This window comes from Olea europaea, chromosome 2, assembly GCF_002742605.1.
Source record: "Olea europaea var. sylvestris chromosome 2, O_europaea_v1, whole genome shotgun sequence".
NCBI lineage: Eukaryota > Viridiplantae > Streptophyta > Magnoliopsida > Lamiales > Oleaceae > Olea > Olea europaea.
In genome coordinates, this window is record NC_036238.1 from 24713475 (window position 1) to 24733722 (window position 20248).

General features: G+C 37.3%; 1 protein-coding gene and 1 pseudogene across 1 annotated transcript in view; both read right to left on the reverse strand.

Moving 5' to 3' along the window:
- LOC111374260 (DEAD-box ATP-dependent RNA helicase 40-like) overlaps positions 1–523 on the reverse strand; it is a 10742-nt gene extending 10219 nt beyond the window's left edge. The window contains exons 1-2 of the mRNA XM_022996915.1: positions 473–523; positions 113–431 (exon numbers count right to left, since the gene is read on the reverse strand). Of these exons, the coding sequence (XP_022852683.1) occupies positions 113–431; positions 473–523 (370 nt within the window). The remainder of the gene's footprint in view (positions 1–112; positions 432–472) is intronic.
- Positions 524–7969: 7446 nt separating this feature from the next.
- On the reverse strand, positions 7970–20061 carry LOC111374267 (annotated as a pseudogene).
- Between the last annotated feature and the right edge of the window lie 187 nt (positions 20062–20248).

Below are 20248 nucleotides of genomic sequence, written 5' to 3' on the forward strand. Positions count from 1 at the left end.
GAATGAAATATAATTTATTGAATATGATCGACGTATAAATTTATTGAATAATTTATTGAATAAATTTTCATTTTATTTATGTAAGAGGACGGTCCAGTTGATCGACGATCACCTCTGCCGAGGGCATCGCCGCCACCATTGGCATCATCTCCATCGAGAGTATCATCCCCGCCATTGGCATCACCTCCATCAAGGGCATCACCTCCGCGAGTGGCATCACCACTGCCGGGGCCATCGCTGCCGCCATTGGCATCACCTCCGTCCAGACATCTCCCCCGTGTGTCTCCGGGGCACAATGATGATTTGTATGCCCATTTGACTGGATTTATAGCGGAGGAGGTCGGCGCGCTACGACGAGATTTGACGGAGAGGGTCGATGATCTGGGACGAGAATTGACAGAGAGGGTCGACGATCTGGCAGAGAGGGTTGACTATATGACGGGGAGGGTCAACGATATGGGATAGAGTTGACATGGAGGGTTGACGATTTATCCCATGATATTGGAATACTACAGTCTTCCATTGTCGACCTTTAGGATACAGTAGCAGCGCTTAGAGGAAATTTAGCCGGCAGACGATGGGGGGACAGAGGGAATGGCGGAGATCATGATCGAGAGGGTGGCAGAGATGGTGATGGAGAGGGGGGTCACCCACATTTTTGGCGTGATGAGACATTGGAGTCATTGTGGTTGTCTATGGAGGGGGTGGCCCCGATGGGGATGGGAGAGGGGACTACGGAGGGGGTGGCCCCAACGGAAGGGGCGAAGGAGGTGGCGACGGAGGGGGAGGCCCCGATGGAGGGGGCGGAAGAGGTGGCCCCGGAGGTCGAGAGGACGCCCGGCGTGATTGAGGGTAAGAGACATGCTGTTGACGAGACGGAGCAGGTGGTCGGCAAGAGATTGAGAGTGCCGTCACAGTATGTTGCTTCCCCCTTCACGGCTGAGGCCAAGAGGAGGACGTTCATCGATGGGACGTACCCGAACTTATTCAGAGAGGTGGACAATGCCAAGTGGAAAGCGTTCGAGACGGAGTGGAGGAGAATTATCCCCGGGTAAGTATTGTATGATTTTAATAAAGCACTGTACGCTAACTCGTATACGCTTAATTTAACATTTCCCTCTTTTTTACAGAGTTAGCCGCACGATAGGACAAAGGACGGTCTCGGACCCTTACAAGTGGTTCCACAATATCACCACTGCGGGAGCTTGGCTCGCTGACGATGTAAGTGAACTATTCATTTCGTGTTTTTTATGTATATGTGACCTTGTGTTTATTAAATGAATAACTCATACTTTTTTGGTGTTTCCTGCTGCAGCACATCGACCTGGCCATGGACTTACTGCGAGATCGAGCTCAAAGACATCCAAAATCATTTGATGTCCATGGTCGAGTCATATTAAACACCGAGTTCCTGGGTGCCGTTACCATAGAGTATCAGTCGCTCGCACTTATGGATAACGAGTACACGGTGCCAGAATATATGCTCGAGTGGGTGATAGGACTGTCACTGAGTGTCGGGGGGAAATCATGGGAGGGTTGTACACATATGTACATTCCAGCGTGCATCAGTAAACACTATGTTACGCTGGAGATCGTTTTTGTTGACTCGACTATATATTTGTACGACCCAGATCATTCATATTTGACACAAGGCCAATTGGAGCAAAATCTGGAGTCTATGGCTGTAATTGTTCCTATGATGGCCAGACGAGTGGGGATAAATGTACAGGACAGATTGCGGATCGTTCGGAACACGACGACAGAGCGACAGTCCATAAGGTAAGTGTTTGAACGTTGTTGTTTTCATCTTTCAGATTTAGTTTTTATTTACACAGTACTAAATTGATTCATTCTTGTTCAATTGCAGCGACGACTGCGGCATATTTGCTATTAAGTACGTTGAATTTTTAAGTATAGGACATAAGGTTGATAAAATCAACTAGTCGTGGATACAGAATTGGAGAAAAAAGCTAACATGTGATTTGTTCGAATTTAATACTGATCCATAAATTTCATTTATATATATGTAACATTTCAATTGTAAATTTAATTATTTTTGTAATTATGAAATAACTGTAAATTTGTGTTCAATGTATATAACATTCCAATTGTAAATTTAATTATTTTTATAATTATGAAATAACTGTAAGTTTGCGTTCAATGTATATAACATTCCAATTGTAAATTTAATTATTTTTGTAATTATGAAATAACTGTAAGTTTGCGTTCAATGTATATAACATTCCAATTGTAAATTTAATTATTTTTGTAATTATGAAATAATTGTAAATTTGCGTTCAATGTATATAACATTCCAATTGTAAATTTAATTATTTTTGTAATTATGAAATAATTGTAAATTTGTGTTCAATGTATATAACATTCCAATTGTAAATTTAATTATTTTTGTAATTCTGAAATAATTGTAAATTTGTGTTCAATGTATATAACATTCAAATTGAAAATTTAATTATTTTTTGTTATTTTATCCGTATGCCGAATATGGAACTATTTTTTTCATATAAATTATTATAAATACCATTTATAGAGAATAAATATTGAATATGGAAGATTTATAAATAACAAATATTGAACAATATAAAGTAAAAGGAAATATTATTCATTTCACGTACCTATCTAGTCGTCATTTAGGGGAATTTGACTGGTACAAAATTGCCAAGTATGCCATACGGCTCTGCACCGACCACACCTACGCGGTCGAGAAAACTCTCCGGTAGATGGTATTCTAGATGTACTTGGACGTCCAGGACCACGCGGTTCAACTGCTGGTGGTAACAAATTATGAAATGGGAGAATGTGCTCGGGAACTTACCACTCGGCTTCATTCGGCAGAGGAAACATAGTCTCGGCATATGCTGTTCTCCAAGACTCGATCGTATAATACAAAGAGCACAACGTTCTCGCAGCAAAGCCTCGATACATGGTCACCGCAACTGCATGCTCACATGGAAAACTCTCCAACTGAAATCTCGTACAAGTGCATGTGTTATCAGTCAAATCCACCATATATACCGTATTACGTGCACATTGCACGGAGAAGCAAAACTCGTCTAGTGCTTCCACATTCAACTTCCTTGCAACCTCTGCCGTCTTAAACAGTTTTTCCTCTTGAGATGGGGCCAACACGCTATTGCAACTCTGTGATGCCGCACGTCGGTCATGAAACCACTGTTGTAGCTTGTTACGAATGTTCTCAATCATTGCGAGAATTGGTAACTCTCGATCCTTCTTAAACAATGCATCGAGAGACTCCGCGTTATTCGACGTCATCATGTTGTATCGACGTCCTGGAAAGTATGACCGCGCCCAATGTTCGATCCCCATCTTCGTCAGATACTCCAACGCCGGTAATGATTTACTTCCTGTCTCGAGCATGAACTTATTACACTCTTCAGCACTGTAAGTTTCGGCTGCTCTCCTGAACAATGAAAAGATGCCTGTGCCCCGATACCTAATTTTCAAATTACCTTGTATGTGGTACATGCAATACCGTGATGCGCCTCGGGAAAAACTTCAGCGATACCGTTTATTATAGACTGTCCTCGATCGTTTACAAAGGCAATGTCTTCGACTTCCCCGATCACTTCCCTCAGTTTAGAAAAGAACCAACGCATGGACAGATCATTCTCGCTGTCGACTATGCCGAATGCAATAGGGTAAATTTGGATGTTGACATCTTGACATGTAACAATAATTAATTTGCCTTGATATTTAGCTTTCAGAGTCATACCATCAACTAGAATTATCGGTCGCATTACATTTCGAAAACCCCGAATACATTGTCCGAGAGCCATGAAGAAATATTTAAAACAATTATCGCCCCCCGTCTCAATAAAAAATGTCGTGCCAGGATTAGTTGTCCCCATGTTATGGTAATACCTAGCCAATTTAGTATAGCTCTCTTCAGCCGATCCCATTAAATCCTCCAACGCACATTCTTTGGCCTTCCACGCTTTCTGATAGCTCATGACCACTCCGTACTCTCGACGGACGTCGTTAATGATGTCCGAAGGTCTGTAGATCGTCTGTGGATCCTGATACTTGTGTATTATCTGTCGACCAATAAACCATGCTCGAGTTTGCCTGTGATCGTTTCGAAGAATTCCCACTTCGCAAGTATGTTCTCGTAAATACTTGCGAATTACGAAGCACTCATTCGTATCCATCTTAGTTGCTCTCAAGCGCCAATTGTAACTGTCTTTGACGCAAGCAACTATCAACAATGACTTGTTTGATTTCTTTACCTTGAACTCAAATTTATATTTTAATGCCAGCCGGTGCACAGCTTCCTGCAAATCTTTCTTGGTTTCAAACAGTTGCTCGACCTGCAAGTCCTCATCATCGGGAGCCACACGGGAAGAATTGGAGGACGGTCCACTTGTTCCAACATGTGAGCTCCCACCAGGCTCGTGTCTCTGTCGGGATAAAGCAATCAAATTCTCATTTGTAAACTCGTTTATGTTCTCATTGTCTTCAACTATCGACGAAATTCTGCGCGTAACAGCGACATCACGATCAGAAGCAACTGTCTCAGGAATACCCACATCATCCCCAGGAACTATCTCCACTGTCTCCCAAAAACCTCGATCATTGTTATCCGCCCTATCTGAATCTTCGCGTTCACCTTCGATAACATCTTTCGTAATTAAAGTCACACCAAGAACAATCGGAGTCCGATGCATTTTATTCAATTCTAATAGATAATTCAATTCAGCATCATTAGTAACGAATACCGATGGCATCGGAATGGATAAATCCCCATAACCGTTGAATAGATATCTCAATTGCATATCGTAATGAGATTGATCGACATTCAGCTTATTTTGCAAATCGTGGTACATTTCTAAGTATGGTGTACTCTCTGTTATGGGAATTGCAATACAACCACGTATGTCACTCGTCCATCTCCATTCCCACCGATTATTTTCATTCAATTCGAAATCATCGAAATAACACACGAGGATTATCATATCTGCATGAGGAAATGGTTTTAATCAACTTCAAATATTAATTATAAGAAAGAAAAAGGCATTAAAAATCAGCTGCAGCCAATTGGCTGTTCGGCTGTTTAACAGCCAACAGCCGGACTGTTTCCGACTGTTTGTTAAACTTTACCCAGTTTGGCGTAGGAGAATACCGTTCTAAAAATGAAATTAAGCATGCGTAATTTAAACGTAAGTTATACATCTGTTTAATTTTTTTTGATAGGTTCTGTTAAAAAAATTTATGTCGACCTAAAATTTCTCTATTTAAACGTATACTAATTTACTTAAAACGAAATTAAACATGCGTAAATGTACTTACCGATTTGAAATAATTGATGTGAAAAAGATTTTCAACTTCAACGTTCCAAAGTTCTTCTAGATTTTGAGGTTCAACCAGATGAAAAGATGAGAGTTTTTTTTTGTGTTGGAAGCTCGTTTTGAAGTTTTTATAAGTGGGGAAATGTTTAGTTTTCAATTATTAACTAAAAGGGTAGTATAGTCCTTTCAACAATATATTGTTTTGTAATTGTATAAAACATTTAAGGGCCTCTTTGTCTTTTACCGTACAAGAGGCCAATGTCATAATATTTATGATTTTGGAAGTTAAAGTGAAATTTAGCTCCTTTCACTGGGTCAAACTTAAAAGTACCCCGCTTAAGCATGGGGTTTTAACGCTGATCTTCATTGACACGACAGTATTAGCAGCTCGTCATCGATCAACGGCTGAAATTTCGTTAGATTATAATGTGGGAACCAGAGATGCTTTATAACTTTCAGTCCCTTTTTTAGCCCAATTTTATAAACAAGACGAAACACGTTTCATCTTGATTTTTCCACTTTTGCTATGTAGAGGCATTATATTTCGGGATATCAAACGGGTCGAGCAGTTAATCAACTCGATCATTTGTTAAAACTCTGCTCATGGACAATTTAGGCTCATCAAATGACGAGCACAAGTCGAGAAAGGCTGGGCTCGTCGAGCTCGTGTGCAATGTCCACGAGCCCACAAGCTCATAAAAATGTAAGGAAAAAATTGGAAAATTTTTAAAAAAATTAAAAATTTCAAGCTTCTGATCTTTCCAACATGAGTAGTTGCTACGTGCTGCGTGATGTTTAGCTTGTACGATGAGTCGGCTCAGGTCAAATTTGACGATATGCGAATCAATAGCTCGACTCGATCTATTTATCACCCCTATCAAAAAATGACAATTTAGGTCTATATCGATAACAGTTTTGTTACTTCAATGTCTTGTCGATATTATGAATAGGACCATAGTAATCAAGTAAACTAGTGATTGAATTTGATATTAAAATAAAAAAAGTGTAGTGACCAAAATGAAAATTTTGGCCAACTTCAGTGACCTCCTGCTGGTTAATTCCTTAAGTGGTCAATGAACTTTTCTTAAGAAAGTGAACTTAAAAACTGCATCTATTAGTCAATAACTTTAAAAATTGTACCACATCCATCACTGCATAAAACGACGTTTGCAAGTTGAAATGAGTTGATGACGTGTCCAATGTTATGGCTTACTTCCAAGTATGGATTGGACGATTTGTGAATACAAAACGATCACATGCCTGTAGACTCATGCTCAATGTCACAATTTGACATCTTTTTATTACAATGATGTGCCTCGTAAGTCATACCATTAGACACATTATCAAATCCTTCTAATTTTGTAAGCGTCGTTTACGCAGTGATGAATAGGATACTAATTTTCAAAATTAATTGACTTACGGAGAGTTTTTAAATTCAGTGATCCATGGGAACTTAAGAAAAGTTTGGTGATCATTTAGAGCTTGTTTGGTAAGGATTTTGATAATTGATTTTTTTATCGTTAAAAATAAAATGGATCTAGAGAAGAATTCAAAAATAACGAATGAAATAGTAAAATAACGATCAAATAATTGATTTTAATTGACTTTTAATGCTTATCAAACAAGCACATGCAATTAAGTCAATTATCCCACCGCCTGCGCGGTAACCCTATTTCCTCCGTCGGGCGATACACCCAATGGAGCATTAAAACTCACCTTCATGTTCAGGCTTCCATTTCCTCTCACCCACGTCCACTCCCTCTCTCGTATACACGCACAAACATGTACATGGAGACTGAGCAGCTTGAACAAATCCCGAGCATCTCACTTGTATCATTTTTGCGTGCAGTGATCCTCGCTTTCAACGAGCTGTCTTTTTTAAAATTTTCTCTTTTTCCCCTTTTGATCATTTCTTATGTGAAATATCTGATTTTTTTTTTCCTTTATTGTTATCTATTCGCTTAGATAACAGGTTTTTTCCCCTTTCTTTCGGATTGTTTGCGAGAATGATGTATTAATCTGTTTTATTTGGAATTTCACTGTGTTCATAGTTTACCAAATTTTTGAAAATATTACCAATTTTACAATTTCATAATTCGTTTCTGTCTGGTTGTTTTCATTATTGGGTAAAGTTGTTCAAATTACGAACCCTGTTGACTTTGTAAATCTAAAAGTTTGCGTTTTCTGTTTCTGTTTTGGGAAGTTCTTACTTTTCTGCGAGTTTTTGGTGGCTTTATTGTTAAATATTGATCATGGGAATCCTGGAGTTTCCCCTTTTCTAAATTTTGTGAGGATTATTTCTTGTTTTACTTCTTTAGTGAGGGATTAAGTGATGGCAGTTTGACGATGATGGATCACTCACCAAAAAATGATATGAGTTGATGCTTGGCTGTGGAATATTTCATTGAACTTGCGAATTACTTGGCGATAACACAATGAACTTTCGATAGTGAAAAGAACCCACACGTCACGTGGTTAACTCTGTTCGGATTTATCGGCTTATGGTAACCTCCAATCTATTTTTTTCCTGGCTTGGCATGTAATTTACCTATCCTGTCTAGGTTTAACAAGCAGCATTCTTCTTCAACACTACTTTAATTTTGGTTGGTGGTTGTCATCTACTTTCTTCCACCCTTCAATTTTAGTGTTGGTTTCCATGTTAGCCTTATTGCTTATTTCATCTGTCACCATTTAAATGAACTTCAATGATGTTTTCGTAGTCATCACTATTTTGTTTCCTAAAGGGTGAGTATCCTTTCTGTAACAGCTTTTCCACTTCTTCAAACTGCATTCCTTTGATTTCAGGTACAAGGAAATGGCGACTAGTCCAATGGAGAACCCGGCAAAAAATAGGTAGGTACCAGCAGAGCCAAGAGCTTCAGTTAATGGTAATATCCAGTTTGCGACAGCAGCAATTCCTCCACCGATGCCTCTGTACTTCAATGAATAGATTTCAGAATTTACAATCCAAGGTACAGTTCCCATTACCGGTGAGTATGTAATGATATAAAGTCCGAGGAATAAGACTGCCCAGATTCCAATCGAGCTTTGGATATCCCTTTGTGTACCGTATTCTATTCTCTGATCGACATGCACCTTTTATTGCATCAGTGGCAGCTAGTCGCGCTCCAGCACCATACTGATCAATGAACAAAAGGGAAAAAAAAAAATTATCTTCAACAATTACTGAATGCAAAAGTTAAAGAGAATGTGAGCACAAGTCTCCGACGAATCAAAACTAAACATCTACCTTGCTGAACTAGCAATTTATATATCGGATAAATGGCAGCATTAGTGAGAAACATTGGTTGCACAACCAGTCTCCATACTCTATTAAATTGTCAGGCGGCCCTCGGAATCATGCCCCACTTTGAATTTCTGGATTCCAACCCAAGTTAGGAAATTCATTTGGTTGGAATGTGAGGGCCATGGGATGATTTAATGGAGATTTGAACGGTTTATGAGACTGATTTTGCAATTGTAATAAGAAGTTACAAACTTCATGCTCGACGGCAGGGGAACAATAGTGCAATTGTCCCCAGATATTTCTGTGTGTTCATGTTAATAATACATACTGTATATGACCTACTTTGCTGGCTATATTTGAGCAGTATACGCGGCTGTGTTTCTGCAAACATGTCATACAGTTCCAAGATGATGCATCTACAGAGTTCATGTAACTTGGACAAGTCTAGTTTCCACCGAAATGTGCAGACTCGAAATTGCTAATATGTTAGGAAGTGGCAAAAGTTCGGCTAAATACAGCAGATAACGTCACAAGGCAGGTAATAATCCCAATCATAGTAAGAGTGTTCTAAAATGCGTGTATATGCTTCGCATATATCTGCATATGCTTGATGGATTTTTGAAACGTCTCATATGGGGTATGCGCATGATAATGAGGTCAACCCTATTTCGTTGACCGCATATGCAAGCTTAAATGTAAAAAATGTGCACGTATTAGTGTTAAAATTTGTGTCAAAATTAGCCTAGTAGAGTCCAGCCTATTTTTATAACTTCAAAGAAAAAGCAAATTGAACCCAATGAATATCAAATTAACCTTAATCACCCAAGTCCATGAATTATATGCAGCAATATGTAGAGTATTGACATTTAAAAAATTAAAAATCAAAACAAATTTTTCGTAGAGATGCAAACCATCTATGTCGAGTCTGAGCCTCCTCCTTTAATCTTTCTCTAGTTTTACCAAGTGTGCTAGTAATAAACAATCTTGAATTGTCAATAGTTGTGATGATAAGGAGGAGGTAAATCATTATATTTTACATTCATAAGAGATAATAGAAATTCTCAAGTTGAAATAAGAGAGCCCGATGAAAACGATGTTTAGGGTTTTTAAGTCAATGTTCGTGTCTAATCTAATTATAGGAATTGATTAACAAATAATTGTAGTATTTATAATTTTGAGCATTATATTTTTGTTATTAAAAATTTGAAGAATATATATAAAGTTCAAGTAATTGTAGTATTTATGATTTTAAGCAATTTTTATTTTAAAAAACCCATACTAATGAAGAGCATCTCAAAAGACTCTTTAAATATGAAGTGTTCTTTATTTTAAAAAGAGGGTTTGGCTCTTCAAATTTGGAGAGCTAAACTCACACTTTATAATTAAATGCATCCAATGTGTTTCAATTTTTGGTATAGAAAAACTATTTAAAATAAAAGATAGAGAAAATTGATAAATATTTTTTAAAAGTAGTCAAATTAAGTGTTAAATATAAAGAACTTGTTGGAGTACTTCAAAATGCTAACTCTCTAAATTTATAAATGCTCTCCAAATGATAAAATATGCTTTCTAAAAATAGAGTGTCACTTGGAGATGTTTAAGGATCCATTGGCGTTTAGACCACAAATAATAATAAAAAGTGCCAAAGCTGTCTTATTTGATGCAAATCTTGCAAACTGGATTATGGTTGGACTATATACATGATTGTGTTTATACCTACAAATTACTGAGCCACTTGAACCGTAATACCACCATATAGTCCCTACGAACTATAAGTGTTATGCTCTAAATTTAATCAACTTTGGACATAAACACTTTTAATATATAATTAATATATTTCACTTATGGCAAATTATTTATTTTCATTAATATCCTAATAAATTAAATAATAGAATCTGTAGATTCAACTTTTGGTAATTTGTTAATTACAAGAAGTTGTGATTGTGAGATACATCATATGACTGAATTTTAAATCATTAGTCATCATAAGTAATAAAGAGATACGGGTATCGTTATTACGGATAGACTACCATGTGTGACATTTTCTCACTTGTGAAGTAAATAGCAAATCTCACAAGTTAAAGTGTAGTAAGAATTAAATAAATAAGTGGATATTATGTTATAGAACAAAACATTGGAGACTTGTGGGGAGATTTCACGTGGATAGCTATCCGAGTATTGGTTGTTAATCTCTTACATTTGGTAGTAGAATTGGTCTTTTGACTTGAGATCTTCATAGTATTTTATATGAGGACATTCATACTTTGGTGATATTGAATGTTGTTTTGTTAAGGGTCGCAAATACAGTATTGTTCGGGTATATTAAGAATTATATGAAGATTGTGAATGATCAATAGAGAATTCGTCACTTTTAAATAGTAAAAGATTAGGATCTATATTTCATCCAGTTAAGTTGATAACAAAATCATTGGTTAAGTGTATTTATAAGTTGAAAAGGAGTTCTTAACTTACATTAACTTAATAATGAGATGAAAAATATGATCGATAATTGAAATTGATACATACCAATATATCATAATTGATCGGATTATATTGACAAAATGATTATAGTTCATGGTAAATGAACAAGCTTGGTTTATCATACTATGTGATATTTGCTGTCACATTTATTGTCTTGACACATTAATAGATGTTAATATGGGACGACGGATGTGAATTTATGATAAATTAAAATGGAGAATTTAATTTATCAATTTTGATTAGAACAAAATAATAATTCACTCGTTAGGTATTGTGATCGGAAACTAGAAAAATGAAATTTACCAATTAATTAAGTAACTAGTGTTAGACAATTAATTAATTGGGTTGATTGTTAATAGGCCCGAATTAATTAATGAATTAATTAAATATTAGATCGGGTTAAGTTTAAAAGACGAGTCAAACCCTCTTGTATTAATAAGCTATTAGGATTTCAAAATAGAACACAATTCATTATCTTGCTAACAACAACAACAACAACAAAAAGAGAGAGAGAAATCCTATTTCTCTCAATTTTGTTCTCCGTGTGGATTACCATAAAATGCTGGATAATTGGACAATTATGGATTGCAGATCGTGATTGTTCGTTTTTAAGAAAAGCAAAGGATTTTGCAAAATTTAATAAAGGTGTAATTTTAGTCACATTTTCTCTTTAAGCATGAAAAAGATCCTTGGTGGAAATTTAAAATTTTGTTTAAATTCCTCTATTCATGTTAAGTAAATTCCAACATGAGCATCATCACTACACTTGGCTTGTTTCACTTTCTGAAACTTGTTGCCTTCTCCAAGTAAACCTTCCAAGGCCCTCTTGTCTAGTGATGTTTTCAGGGCATGTGTATCGCTTTCAACTTCATCAGCCAGATATATATTTTCTATGATGGACCTTGCCTCATCCTCTTTACCCTGATTCACAACTGAAACTATAGATTCATTCCCAGATGCCTTTTCATACAAACAAGCGTGTGTATGTTTTGAGTGACACCATGAGCATACATTTCTGTAAGGCCATCTTGGAGTGCCAACATCAAAATAAATTAAACTACTGCAGGAATAGGTGAAATTTCCATTTTGAACACTCATTTCAATCTTTTTCTTCCAAATCCAGAAAAATCCGTCAATAAATGACGAACTCCATTATACAGACGGTAGAACAGGGCTAAGGCAGTAATTTCGACGGAGATTAGGATGAGCTTTGATACCAGCAACACTGAGCATCCAACCCAACGCCAGGTTCCACTAACCTGAAAGAGACGTGACACTATTAAACATTTTTCCCTCAGTTGTGAATTTAAAGAGGAAAAACTAGGGATAGCTTAGAATTCTGACATGAGTGAAAGCTAGATTGATAAAATATGAAAGAATTTGTCCTCCTGTAATGAGATGCCCATTTGTACTGACAAGTGCACCTCTGATTCTGTGAGGCGAAGCTTTTGAAATATAAAGAGGGGCAGTCTTTGAATCCATTCCAACTCCACATCCAACAGATACTCTACAAAGAACTGGAGACAATGACATAATTATTGCACCAACAGCAAACAGAAAATTCGCCGCCAAAATCTATAATTTTCGCCTGAACTTGTCATTAATCCATCCACCTACTGCAGCTCTTACTATTGTTCCTCCAACAGCAATGCTCAACATAGTTTCCTACAATATATCAAAGGTATGATCACTATTCGTACTAGTACTTTGTGTTGGAAAAAATTGAGTGAGCGGCTCACTTTTGACACAATTTTCGATAAGACCCATTGGTCCAATGTGGAATATCAAAGTTGATATGTGTTCTCCTCCGTGAGAACATCGATTTTTTCATGTATTTATTTGCCAAAAATGAAGTTCAGGTGAATGAGAAATTGAAGCTCAAAGTTGGTCATCGGAAGTTGATTTTGTGGGAAAAAATGCATTTATCCCACATAGGAAATCCAAGGAAACTCAAATCACTTTATATATGACTATGCTTTGGAGATGTGTAATCATGTATATCATAGAGGCTCTCTTCACGTGTGCGTGCAAGGAGGTGCAAATCACGAACAGAAATGGCCTTCAGACCTTGAACTTGGGTGCGGGCGGGACCTGTGTACACGAATGTCGGACCGAACAAGGCAAAACTGGCCCTATCGGAGAGCCCACATTTTGCCAATTTTTTTTTGGCCTTCTCCAATGACTTTTGAGTTTCTAAACTGAAAAAGCTCCAATGAACTCCCAATGGTCACAGTGTTAATGGGAAGTAACTCCAATGGACTCCCAATGGTCACAATATCAATGGGCAATATGCCTATAAAAAGGCTCATTCTCCAGCAATCTAACACACTCGAAAATCTCACCTACATTCCTACATACAAAGTTACTTCTTTTCTGCATTCCTTGTCCAGTAACATCTTGTTCTTGTGGTGATATTGTTCAGATACTAGATCAGTTCCTCGAAGTAGGACCGTGGTGCTTGGATTCTGCTTATTATCGTTGTATCCTAGGAAACGGCCACTCGAACTGAACCTCCAGCACCTACGGTGAGGGAGTGAAACTGTCTTAAGGAAACTCTGCACGCGCAGGCCTCGGTTTGAAAGCTGCTGCAGTTTGTGTTTTCTTTCTACAGATTATTTTCGCATTACTATTTAACTCATGCAGTTTGTAGTTTCATAGTGTGCAGCTTCCAGTTTCATCGTTTACAGTTTTAGTTTGCAGTTAAGTTATATTTTTGATTTTGTGTTGCTAAATATTTTGTTTTAGCCGTTGGAAAATTTTGAAACGAAATTTTTTTTGATAAATTAAAATCGTTTGCCTTGTGGTTATTAATTTCAATAGTCGGCTATTGCAATTGAATCAAACTTTTACAATTGGTTTCATCCACTAGCGACTTGTTTTCCTACAAGTTTAAGACAGTTTTGAATTCGGAAAACAAGAGTTGGTTTTAGGTTTAATTGAATTTTGGTTTCTTGGAACTAATATTTGGTTTGTTTTCAGAAATGGCAACCGAATCGAACAATATGGATGTGACCCAAAATTTTCCCGCTGGAAATCAGGCTATGGGTTCTAATGTGGCTCAAGGGCCAAGCTCCGTTGTGGCTCAGACTGTGGTTAGAATGTCAAGTCATGTTGTGAGCCAAACTGCCCAAACTATAACTGTTCCGGTTAATCATGGAGAAAAATCGGAGAAATTCAATGGTTTGAATTTCAAAAGGTGGCAGCAGAAAATGCTTTTTTACTTGACCATCTTGAATCTTGCGAGATTCTTGACTGAAACTGCTCCAAAGCTTCATGAGGGCGAGGAAGATGTGCAAGCATTGAGTGCACTTGATGCTTGGAAGCATTCAGACTTTCTGTGTCAAAATTATATCATGAACAGCGTAGCAGATGCGCTGTATAATGTGTATAGCACCATGAAAACTGCTTAGGAATTGTGGGAGTCCTTGGACCGGAAACACAAAACTGAGGATGCCGAGGCTAAAAAGTTTATAGTCGGCAAATTCCTAGACTATAAGATGGTGGACTCCAAAACTGTTTTCAGTCAAGTGCAAGAACTCTAAGTGATCCTTCACGAAATTCATGCCAAAAGAATGATGTTGGGTAAAACCTTTCAGGTGGCCGCAATTATAGAAAAATTGCCCCCCGCGTGGAAAGATTTCAAAAACCATTTGAAATACAAACGAAAGAAAATGAACGTCGAAGAACTCGTTGTTAGACTTTGAATCGTAGAAGAAAACAAGAGTTCCGAGAAGAAGTGGTTCAATCCTGGTGTGGCGGTCAAAGTAGTAAGAACTACAAAAACAAGTCTGGGTCATGCGGTGGCAAAAGAACCAAGCAATGACTGAAATGTGGAATTGTCAAGAAGAAATTCCAAGGAAATGCTTCAATTGTGACAAAGTGGGTCACAAGTTTTCGGAGTGCAGATTACCGAAAAAGAATAAAGAAGCAAACGTGGTTGACTACATGGCACAAGATGTGTCGGAGTTGAATCTCGCAGCAGTGATTTCTGAAGTAAACATGGTGGTTCAAACCCTAAAGAGTGGTGGATTGACACCGGTGCTACAAGGCATGTGTGCTTTGATAAAGAGATGTTTGATACGTTCGACGCTGTTGAGAATGGGGAGAAGTTGTTCATGGGAAATTCAGCAACTTCTGAAATCAAGGATCGAGGAAAAGTGGTTCTGAAGATGACCTCGGGAAAGGAGCTGACTCTCAATAACTTGCTTTATGTGCCGAAAATTCGCAAGAATTTAGTGTCCGAGTCGCTTTTGAATAAGCATAGTTTCCGCATTGTTTTTTAGTCAGACAAAGTCATTCTGTCAAAAAATGGAATGCTTGTCGAAAAAGGTTATGTTTCCGATGGTATGTTTAAATTCAGTGTAATGATTGTGAAACCAAAAATGAATAAAGCAAGTTCTTCTGCTTATTTGCTTGAGTCTTCCAATTTGTGGCATGGTAGACTAAGACACGTTAACTATGATACTTTACAAAGATTAGTTAACTTTAACTGCATATCTAAGTTCAATAACGATTCCAAACATAAGAGTGAAACTTGTGTTGAAACAAAATTAACAATGTCATCGATTAAATCAATTGAGCGGAACATAGAACCACTAAATTTAGTTCACAGTGACATGTGTGATCTAAAACTTGTACAAACAAGAGATGGCTACAAGTATTTTATTACTTTTGTCGACGATAGCACAAAATACTGCTATGTATATCTGCTTAAAAGCAAAGATGAAGCTATAGAGAAATTTATTCTCTATAAGAATAAGTTGAGAATCAACTTAATAAGAAAATCAAGGTGCTGCGAAGTGATCGAGGTAGTGAGTATGAAGCACTATTTGCTGAATTCTGTGCACAACATGGAATCATAAATGAAACCACCGTCCCTTATTCACCGCAACAAAATGGTGTTGCTGAACGGAAAAATCGTACCTTTAAAGAGATGATGAATGCAATGCTCGTAAGTTATGGATTACCTCAGAACATGTGGGGGGAAGCTGTATTATCAGCAAATTACCTTTTAAATAAGATGCCCCGAAAGAAATCAGAAAAGACCCCTTATGAGTTATGGAAAGGAAGAATGTCTACCTATAAACACTTGCAAGTGTGGGGGTGTCTTGTTAAAGTGGCTGTTCCACCACCAAAGAAGGTAAGGATAGACCCGAAAACTATAAACTGTGTCTTCATTAGCTATGCACATAATAGGAGTGCGTATCGCTTTCTTGTGTATGATTCAAAAATTCCAGACATACACAAAAACACGATAATGGAATCAAGAAATGCTACATTCTTTAAAAAAGTATTTCCATACAGATCCAAAGAGGAAGCAAACTCCTCTAAACGAACATATGAGACAATGACTGAAAATAGTTAGAACGAAGAATTAGAAGAGTAGACTGAGGTTAGACGCAGTAAATGGGAAAGGACAGAAAAATCTTATGGTCCTGATTTTCTGATCTATATGCTAGAAAGTGAACCTCAAAGTTATCAAGAAGCAGTGAATTCCTCGGATGGACCTCAATGGAAAGAAACCATTGAAAGTGAAATAGATTCCATACTACAAAAAATCATACATGGGAGCTAGTGGATCTTCCTCCAAGAAGCAAACCACTAGGCTACAAATGAATTTTCAAAAGGAAAATGAAAGCAGATGGAACTATAGAGAAGTATAAGGCCGGATTAGTAATTAAAGGCTACAAACAAAGGGAAGACCTTGATTACTTTGATACGTATTCTCCAGTGACGAGAATAACATCTATTAGGATGATACTTGCGATTGCCGCTTTGCGAAATCTTGAAGTACATCAATTGGATGTTAAAACTGCATTTCTAAATGGAGATTTAGAAATAGAAATTTACATGGAACAACTTGAGAGGTTTTCGTCACCAGAATAGGAAAAGAAAGTCTGTAAACTAGTGAAGTTACTATATGGCTTGAAACAAGCACCAAAACAATGGCATGAAAAATTTGACGGTGTCATGATTGAGAGTGGATTTAAAATCAATGAATGTGACAAATGTGTTTATGTCAAAGACACTAAAGATGGATATGTCATCTTATGTCTTTACGTTGACGACATGCTTACTGTTGGTAGTGACAATAAGATAATTGAATCCACTGAAATATGTTAAACTCGAGATTTGACATGAAAGATATAGGTTATACTTGGAGTGAAAATCTCAAGAATGATACTGGCTTGGCTAAAATATCAATAGATACGAGTCAACATCTGTCTAAAAACAAAGGAGAAAGTATCTCTCAAGTAAAATACTCGAGAGTTATCGGAAGTCTAATATACTTAACGAGTTGTACTAGACCAGACATAACCTACACAGTCAGTAAACTGAGTAGATACACGAGTAATCCAGGAGCTGATCACTGGAAAGAAATTGTAAAAGTACTAAGGTACTTAAGATATACTCGTGACTATGGACTACATTATACTAGATATCCAGCAGTCATTGAATGATACAGTGATGCTAATTGGATATCTAATATAAAAGACTTAAAATCCACCAGTGAATATGTGTCCACATTGGGTGGTGCTGTCATATCGTGAAAATCCTCTAAGCAAACGTTTATAGTCAAATCTACGATGGAATATGAGTTTATAGCTCTAGATAAATGTGGTGAAGAGGTTGAATGGTTGCACAACTTCTTAGAGGATATTCCAAGATGGTCAAAACTTGTGCCAGCAATTTGCATATATTGTGACAGTCAATCGGCAATAGGAAGGGCACAGAGTAACATATATAATGGTAAGTCTAGACATATACGTCGTAGATACAATACCATAAGACAATTACTCTCAACTGGAGTTATCACTATTGACTATATAAGGTCAAAAGATAACATTATAGATCTGCTAACCAAAGGATTAAATAGAGAGTTAGTTATGAAATCATCGAAAGGAATAGGACATAAGCTCTTGAAAGAATAAGTCATTACAAAGGAAAACTCAACCTAGTTGACTGGAGATCCCAAGATCTAGGTTCAATGGGAAAACCTAACTGTAAAGACTTGATAAAATCACTGTGGGGGTATTACATCCTGTCCATTCCTATGATGTAACAGTGATACCCATAAGGTTGGAGGTTAAGCAATAGGTTTTTAATGATTCTTATGCGTCGTAAATCGAGCCAAGTAATGCGGGTTACTTGTAATAAGAAATCACCTATGTGAGAGAGAAGTGGGGCCGCTTCTAAGAGAATTGTGTGGGGCTCAATTCTTAAAAACTCTTACAGAATCAGGCATACGTTCATAGCCAAAACGAACATAACAATGAGAACTGGATTGTGCTAGGAAGAATCCTGTGAGAGGTATATCGTCGTTTACACAAACGGCAGAACAGTTTAAGGATATCGTATCTACTGGTTAGCCAGTAAAGTAAATATGTTTTTACAAGAGAAGGTTCAAAGGGTAACACATATCTATCCTATGCAGGATTCAACCGTTGAACTTTATCACCAAGTCTTATGTCTCACATTTCGTGTCTCTCCCAATTTTCATTCATGTGGGGGATTTTTGGAAAAAATTGAGCGAGCGGCTCACTTTTGGCACAATTTTCGATGGGACCCGTTGGTCCAATGTGAAATATCAAAATTGATATGTGTTCTCCTCCGCAAGAACATCGATTTCATGTATTTATTTATCAAAAATGAAGTTCGGGTGAATGAGAAATTGAGGCTCAAAGTTGGTCATTGAAAGTTGGTTTTGTGGGAAAAAATGCATCTATCCCACATAAGAAAACGAAGGAAACTCAAACCATTTTATATATGGCTATGCTTTGGAGATGTGTAATCATGTGTAGCATACAGGCTCTCTCCACGTGGGTGCACAGGGGACGTGCAAATCACGAACGAAATGGCATTCGGACCTTGAACTTGGGTACGGGCGCGACCTGCGCACATGAATGTCGGATCGAACAAGGCAAAAATGGCCCCATCGGAGAACCCACGTTTTGCCAAATTTTTTTTGGCCTTCTCCAATGACTTTTGAGTTTCTAAACTGAAAAAACTTCAATGGACTCCCAATGGTCACAATATTAATGGGCAATATGCCTATAAAAAGGTTCATTCTCCAGCAATCTAACACACTCGAAAATCTCACCTACATTCCTGCATACAAAGTTTCTTCTTTTTTGCATTCCTTGTCTAGTAAGGTTTTGTTCTTGTGGTGATATTGTTTAGATACTAGATCAGTTCGTCGGAGTAGGACCGCGATTCTCGAATTCTGTTTATTATCGTTGTATCCTGGGAAACGGCCGCTCGAACTGAACCTCCAGCACCTACGGTGAGGGGGCGAAACTGTCTTAAGGAAACTGTGCACGCACAGGCTTCGATTTGAAATCTGTTGCAGTTTGTGTTTTCTTTCTACAGATTATTTTCACATTACTATTTAATTCGTGCAGTTTGTAGTTCCATAGTGTGCAGCTTCTAGATTCATCATTTACAGTTTTAGCCTGCAGTTAACTTATATTTTTTATTTTGTGTTGCTAAACATTTTTTTTTTCAGCCGTTGGAAAATTCTGAAACAGAATTTGTTTTGATAAATTGAAGTCGTTTACCTTGTGGTTATTAATTTCAATAGTCGGCTATTGCAATTGAATAAAACTTATACAATTGATTTCATCCACTAGCGATTTGTTTTCCTACACTTTGAAGATTATTGAAATACGTACACACACATAACTGTAGCTATACATCCTGATTTACAGCTTTAAAATCCTCGCGTATACACAGTAGGGCACCAGAAAAAACACCTGCATCCCGAAATCCTGCTGGTAAATAATACATGCTTAAACAGCCTGAAGAAGATTCTGGTCCGCGTCATAGCCAAAGAGGAGGCCTCCAATGCCAGCAGAGAGGGCCGGTCTCATAATATTAGGTGTCTTATGCTGTCCTCCAGCACTCTGAACAATGTTTTATGGGCTGTGGAAATTGCTCCCTCCAACATTTCCGAACGTGATTAATAAATATAAGGCCATTTTTTGTTGGGTTACTTGAAATATACACGAAAGAAAATAGTCTGATGTATTCCATGATGAAGTACCTCTACAAAACTGAAAATCTGTACTTCACTGCCCTTCTCATTTTACATTATAGCGATAAAATTATATATATAATACTTAGTTACTTCCATTTTACTTGTGTGGTGTGGGGAGGATAGTTTTCTACCATAAAATTAAAAAAATTACTTCCAAAT